Genomic DNA, 7,500 nt, shown 5'->3' with positions numbered 1-7,500 from the left:
TACACACACACACACACAAGGTAAACACACACAAAGTTAACCAGAACCGCATTGATCCGGTTAACAAAGACTACCTATTGTGAACGTCTGCATCTACACACTGCAAGAGGATAGCACTCACAAAATCTCCTGAATCCTCTGGGATTAATAAAGTTGCATTGAATTGAATCGAATCACAGTGAATTGCATTGACCTCTAGCTGTACTGTCACATCCCATAAAGACTGTTATCCATCTGTAATTATACACTCGTGTCACGGTCGTCTGTCTAGACGGTGAGGAACCTGACTCGCTTTGATGACAAACCAGGGAAGAGGAAGTGAGGATGGTGTACAGGCAGGCATCGTTCAACCTTCAGTGACGTCCACTTAGAATGGAAACATCAAGCACACAGCACACCGGACACACTCTTACAACACAGTATGATATATGCAACGCACAGAGTCGGAGACAGAGCCAGACCAGAGCAGCCGAGAGCAGAGCAGAAGCCCTGCTCCCACAGTGGATGGAACACACAGGGCAGAGCAGCCGATCACAGATGGACAGCACAGGTGAACCCACAGATGAAGATGCTAGGTGGCCATGTTGAACACAGAGGAGCAGACACAACCAGTAACTGTGGAAGATGGTGGTGGTGGTTGGGTGAGGTGCCAGGCGAGAGAGAGAGAGAGAGAGGGGGGGGGGGGGGGGGGGGGGAGGTCATTCCTACCTGAGTATCCAAAGGATATGCTGGAGATGGGGCTGAGATAGATGCCCTTCCCATACGCTGCACCATGCAGCTTGTGTTGAAAAGAGCAGGGGGGAAAATCACTGAGAGTGACACGGCACAGCACACACACACTCAACAAACACACACACACACACACACACACACACACACACACACAAAAGGCACACACACACACACACAAACGCACACGCAAAGGAGACACACACACACACAAACGCACACGCAAAGGAAACACACACACACACACACACACTCTCAGAAGAACACACTCAGAGAGACAGCCTGGATGGCGTAAAGTGAGGTAGAAGGCTGATGGTGAACCATGAGGTAAAGCAGTGTAGAAGGAGCCACCTGAAGGCCATTCTCCAGGCTCAGACTGTCTTGTTCTGCTCACTCTTTTCACACCATTTCACACCCTCCATGGAAAGACACTTTTTGACCATAAAAAGGTCAAAGTTGAGATGATGTTCCACATTCTGAGTCTTGTGTTGAACAATGAGATCAGAACTGATTATGATGATGATGATGATGATGATGATGACAGAACATGAGGATGAGGATGGTGAGGATGAAGACAGATGATCAAGATGGGGGATGTTTGAAGGTCCCCCGAGGAAGAGGAGAAGGAGATTCAGTGTCAGTGGAAAGATGGCATGACATGAACCAATGGGAAGGCTTAGTGGGAGTGACGAAGCCACTGAATGGAGGATGAAGACTAACGTCTAAGTCTTCAAGTTTACAAATATAAGCTTACAAAGAACAAGTGAGGATCGATTATTCATGTCTGAATGAAACTATGAAAGAGAGAGAGAGTTTACTGAGCTTTGACGGCCGGGAGAGTGAGTCATCGCACTCTTGTGAACAATACAATCTCTCTTCCTCTAAAGCGGCCTTGCATTCCATCTGTGTATGAAATGTGCTGGATGAATAACGTTTCCTTGGATTTGTTTTGACAATAGAGCGAGATATGACTGAACGCTCAAGGTGAAACAGAGGAAGAGAAGAATGGAGAGAGAGTAGTACAGAATGTCATGATAGATGTGTAGTCAAAGATCTACAATAGAATGTCATGGTAGATGTGTAGTCAAAGATCTAGAATAGAATGTCATGATAGATGTGTAGTCAAAGATCTGAGACACAACAGCACTGGTGCACTCATCATACAGACAGCGATAACAACCTCAACACTGACTCTTAGAAGATTCATACAGGAAATATAGTCAGTAGTCAGAGTCAGTAATATTCTCAAAGTTTGTTGTTCATAGTTTTTCATGTAAACTTTTACTTATCCAGTTATTCTTAGAGATAGAATCTCTTTGACACAAGACAGATGTGGGATATAGTTTGATATATTATGACTATGCTCCATGATACACATTTGCGCATGAGCCACATAGCATACATGCACCTGATTCAGGGGAGGCTGGTGGAGGTAGAAATCGGAGGACGGGCTCATTGTAATGTATGGAACGGAATTAGGAGTGGTGTCAAACACACGTGTTTGATATTATTCCTCATTCCGTTCCATGCGTTACAATGAGCCCGTCCTCCGATGTCTACCTCCACCAGCCTCCCCTGACCTGAGTGTTCCCTAACCCAAACACATACTGTACACATTAAACAGTAGCTTGTGTGATGATGGTTACTGACCTTCCTGGGATCTCTTACCCACTCACCCAGTGCTGCTTCTCACAGAGACTGACGTTGGCGGTAGGGGGCGCCAACGCGGACACTCTGACCTAGTCTACTCAGTGCTCTAAGTGGTTATCCCCGGCCACGCCCCCCTCGGCAGAGCCAACAGGTAACCCCCGGCCCCCCCTCCTCTCAGCGAACACCACAACCCCCCTGACTCCCTCTCAGGACAGGAAGAGGCGTGCGGTGTCCACTGCTGCCGGGGCATGAAAAAACAATTCAGAATTGCAGCCCGACATCCGCCGGGGGAAGGTACCTGTGGGCCTGGCCTGTGATGAGGGGCGCCCAACACAACAAGCTTAAGGGAACCTGGCACCCATTACCGTCAAAATGGATCAGCTGGACAGTTGGCCTGAGGACAGGCGCAGCCTATCCAAGGGAGGATGCTGTCTTAGGTGAGCCCAAGCTGCTGGCGCTAGCTACGTACCTGCAGTTTGGTATAAGACGCATTGACTAGTCCATTTCTCAGAACGGAGTGCCAGTTCTCTATATGGGAACCACTAGAGCCGGTGCAGAGGGAGAGAGAGAGATGAAGAAGAGCCGTGAATACGTGGAGAAATCGGTTGTCCTCCAGCAGAACAGGGCCTCTTCTTAATGTGTGGCCCAGCAGACCCGGGTACAAATGCTAAGTTGATATCCTGATATTCAAATACTTGAGCTGGGCTCGATTGAGTTTGCCTGGCGCAATGGAACCAATGGAGTAGTCCCAGAAGTGCAAGCCCTGCCCATCTGGCACTCCAGGCAGACTCAAGCAAACGCTCAAAGTGTTTGAATGTTCATTTCAATTTGATTATTTGATTATTTGATACCTGCATCTATTGCCACCCCAATATGTCAGTTTGTACTGTGTTTTTGACAGAAAAGGGGATGGCAATTCTATTTTCTCACATTCTAAATTTGGTTTGCCTGCTAAATACAGAATCACTGAGTACCCACAAGGACAGATCAGATTAGCTAAATAACTCACTTTTCCTTTCAAAAGCAGGATGTTTCGCAAATAGCCGTCTCTGTGGGAATATCAAGCTGGATCATTTATCTCCTTATATCCTCTTAAAATAAATCTCAGGGGTCCAAAAAAAGACAAGCGGTGCTGTTATTCTTAGCCAAGTTCTTTAATTCAAGTCAACTCCCTGAGGGACAGCCAGTTATGCTAGCTAGGTTTGAGGCACTCTGAGGCTAGGCTAATCACTTAGAAGAGCCATGGCCGTGCCTCACTCTAAATCCCCTCTGAATGCTATCTCCCTGCTACCAGTGCTAGCTCACAGTCATCGGTGACAGAATGTGGTGGGCGAGCATAGGTGTAATGCTAAAGGCTAACTGTTAACTCCTAAATGTAGGGTTAGGGTTAGAGCTAAGGATAGGGGTGAGGGTTAGAGGTTAGGGATAACATTCTAAAGCAGATTTTAGGAGAGAAAGAGTACTTCCTGTTTTGCAGCATGGCCAGATAGTGACGACCATGGAACTGTGTTGTGGTGGACGCTGTGCCTTCAGTGTCCTCTCTGTCTATACGACTATGTCCAGGCATTGTACTTATGGTGGATGCTACACTCTGAGAAAAAAATGGTTCTTAAAGGGTTCTTCATTTGTCCCCATAGGGGAAACCTTTGACGAACCCTTTTGGGTTCCATGTAGAACCCTTTTGGGTTCCATGTTTAACCCTTTTGGGTTCCATTTAGAACCTTCTGTGTAAAGGGTTCTACGTGGAATCCACAAGAGTTCTACATCTAACCCAAAAGGGTTCTTCAAAGGGTTCCCCTATGGGGACAAATGAAGAACCCTTTGGAACCATATTTCTAAGAGTGTAGGTTGTAAGGCTGAGAGACATTTACGGGACCTCTGCTGCTACATTTACAAGACCTCTGCAGGGGGAGTGGCACCTTCTGGGCAAGGGGGAGGGGGGAGAGGAAAGGGGGCGGGGACTCACTGGAAGGCGAACGTGCTGCCGTATAGCTTCTTAGCGGTGCGGAAGCGGGCCTCCTTGGCGGGGGGGCTGCTGAGGAGCAGGAACTGGTGGGACGTGTGCATGAACTTGAGCTGCTGTAGGGCAGAACAGGGAGAGGGAGGGAAGGAGAGAGGATGTAGTATGCTGTATAGAACACATACACGCACACACACGCACGCACGCACGCACGCACGCACGCACGCACGCACGCACGCACACACACACAGACACACACACACACACACACACACACACACACACACACACACTGCAGCTGATAAGAGCTAGGTTGGTTGAGGAGGAAAGGGAAGGTCTCCGAGTTTCATACCCTGCTCAGAGGCAGCTTGACGATATGGGACCTGTTACTGGATATGATCCTACAGAGAGAGAGAGAGAGAGAGAGGGGAGAGAGAGAGAGAGAGAGAGAGAGAGGGGGGGGAGAGAGAGAGAGACAGAACAGAGAGTCTTGATTACATTTGTTCATTTCATATCCACCATATCTCTGTCAAATTCGCTGAATATCGCTTTGCGGGGGAAGAGGCAGGACAGAGTGAGATGTTGTAGATTGTAATCCTAGCCCTTCTACTCACCACTGCAGCAGAGGGTGGGCCAGAGGGTCCAGTTTGTCCATCTGCTTCTTGATCTCTAGATATGAGCCCTGTAAACAAACAAAAACAGCTTGGAGACATTCCGTTCTCTCTCTGTTGTCACCAAATAACAGACTGCTGCTACAAAATAAATAAATATGCAAATGCCATCTCAAGTGCTTCGAGTTTTAGGTATCAGTAGTACTCATTTTAATTTGTCAGTATCGATGATATTCATATGTAATAATGAATGTTCTTTAAGAGGTTCTAGTACTCTAGTAGTAGAACATTTGAGGTGCCAGACAGTACTCAGTACCAGTGTATATCGGCCCAATTGAAGATGTAAATGTTGAAACAGTAAATAGCCCTGTAGTAGTTGCATAATTGTATAGTACAGCAGGGGAGGCTGGAGGAGGACGGGCTCATTATAATGCATGGAATGGAATCAGTAATGGTATCAAACATTCCATGAGCCCGTCCTCCGAATTCTACCTCCACCAGCCTCTACTGTAGAACAGTATACAGTAGTACTCTGGTCTTTGAGGCCCAGTTCTGCCCTGTAGCCTCAACGAGCACTGCCCTCCCTCACCAGCGCCCCCTCCCTCCCCCGCCCTCAGTACCTGTGTCATCTCCCGGATGGACATGACACTGTCCAGCGCTTTCTGCAATCTCTCATAGTTCTTCTTCTGTGACCAGGGAGCATGAGGGAGACACACAGCCAGGCGCCACAGAGATAGGGAGAGAGAAACACAATGGATTAACATCTCAGACGGATTCGTCTCTCCGAGTACGCGATGAGCTCAAAGAACTTTCCAGTAAAATGTTTACTTTGAGCATACAGTTTATAATGCATTCATAGCACATTATAAGACTTGTTACAAGCTATGTATGACTGCATTATAGTGTCTTCGATCATCTCATAATGACCCTGAGCTCAGCCATAACTATTCATTATAACTATGACCTATAAGTTTCTTATAGGTTGACAGATCCAGAAGTCTTGTAATTCTTAGCATAGCATCGCCCCAGAAGTGAGGATCACCACCTTTGGGTTGAAGGCCAGAGTCTTGGGGTCGTTGGGGTCGACCACGGAGGGGTAGGGCTCGAAGATGATACTTTTACGAGGAGACTCGAGAGCAGCTCGACACATAGCAACCAGCAGGTCCACCACCTGACGATCAACAACAACCATTATCAGTTATCATGAGATGGTGTGTGTGTGTGTGTGTGTGTGTGTGTGTGTGTGTGTGTGTGTGTGTGTGTGTGTGTGTGTGTGTGTGTGTGTGTGTGTGTGTGTGTGAGCATGTGTGTGTGTGTGTGTGTGTGTGTGTGTGTGGGTGTGTGTGTGTGTGTGTGTGTGTGTGTGTGTGAGCGTGTGTGTGTGTGTGTGTGTGTGTGTGTGTGTGTTTATCATGTGTACAGTATTTAGGTAGTTACCTCTGCTCCAGTGGCCACCTCCTCTGCAGCTCCTGACATCACACCCAGAGTGTAGAAGGAAAAGACACATAGCTCCCTAGTGCATACAGCAGGCTACACACACACACACACACACACACACACACACACACACACACACACAAATACAATTAAGAAATGTTTATAACTCAAAGACGTACAGTATAGATTCAGTATCTACATTTAAACATCATATGCCATGTGTGTTGTTGTACTATATGAGCAACATGTGTTGTTTTGTATTGAAATGTGTGTGTGTGACTGTATAGTGGTATCAGTTCTCTGTCAGTTCCTTTCCTCTGGTACTGTACCTTTAACATGGAGCCGTTCTGAAACACGTGCTGTTCGTCACACACCACACAGTACTCGTTAAGAGTAGGGATCCTCTGCTCCGAGTATTTCATGATCTGTCGGGAGACAAAACATGGTTCCCCTGGCTATCATCACTCCCTCCTCTCCTCTCCTCCACACCTCCCCTCAGACCAGGACGGCAGGGGAGTGAACAGAGAGAGTATCCCCTTGCCTTTGTCTTTTCATCATCCGACTGGCACAATGTCTCAATCCTATCTCATCACTCGCTGTTGAACGACTGAATTCAAGGTATGAAAACCATTATCACACAGAGAGACGCGTTCAAATACAAGTGTTGAATAATCCCAAATCATTCGACAGATCAGACATTTTCTGATGCGAGCCGACGTGCCTCATTCCCATTATTAGGTTGAATCAACGTCTCCAGTCTCCTGCTCTAAGAACAAAATGTACGCTCGATATTCCCAGTAAGGGAAATGCATTCTGTACCTCGCATCATTGTTTGGTACGGTACTTTCGAGTTTCTCTCCGAGGACTCTCAAGGAGATACAGAGTGTAGAGTAATGGCTGCTTATTAGGGGCCCTACTTAGGAGTGTCCTTCAGTGGCCTTACCTGCACTAAGAAACCGTACTCCAAGGTAGGGATGTTCTTGCAGTGGCCCCCCGCCTGGGATGAGAAAAACAATTCAATCAGCTGCCTCGTAGTAATCTGCGCTGGGGCCCTGGCCGCCGGGACAGCCACAGTCTGATGGGTCAAGTGAAGACAAAGCATTATGGGAAACG

The 7,500-nt window shown here is 47.4% G+C and overlaps 1 protein-coding gene across 1 annotated transcript in view; it reads right to left on the bottom strand.

Moving 5' to 3' along the window:
- The window catches only part of parp6a (poly (ADP-ribose) polymerase family, member 6a), a 15,957-nt gene that overhangs the window by 3,598 nt on the left and 4,859 nt on the right, over positions 1–7,500 (bottom strand). The window contains exons 9-18 of the mRNA XM_083691310.1: positions 7,331–7,384; positions 6,717–6,812; positions 6,388–6,480; positions 5,996–6,121; positions 5,571–5,636; positions 4,954–5,021; positions 4,692–4,740; positions 4,346–4,458; positions 2,849–2,921; positions 709–778 (exon numbers count right to left, since the gene is read on the bottom strand). Of these exons, the coding sequence (XP_083547436.1) occupies positions 709–778; positions 2,849–2,921; positions 4,346–4,458; positions 4,692–4,740; positions 4,954–5,021; positions 5,571–5,636; positions 5,996–6,121; positions 6,388–6,480; positions 6,717–6,812; positions 7,331–7,384 (808 nt within the window). The remainder of the gene's footprint in view (positions 1–708; positions 779–2,848; positions 2,922–4,345; positions 4,459–4,691; positions 4,741–4,953; positions 5,022–5,570; positions 5,637–5,995; positions 6,122–6,387; positions 6,481–6,716; positions 6,813–7,330; positions 7,385–7,500) is intronic.

This window comes from Argentina silus (assembly GCF_951799395.1).
Source record: "Argentina silus genome assembly, chromosome: 19".
NCBI lineage: Eukaryota > Metazoa > Chordata > Actinopteri > Argentiniformes > Argentinidae > Argentina > Argentina silus.
Note: the sequence above shows the minus strand (reverse complement) of the source record. Positions and strands in the feature narration are given on the sequence as shown.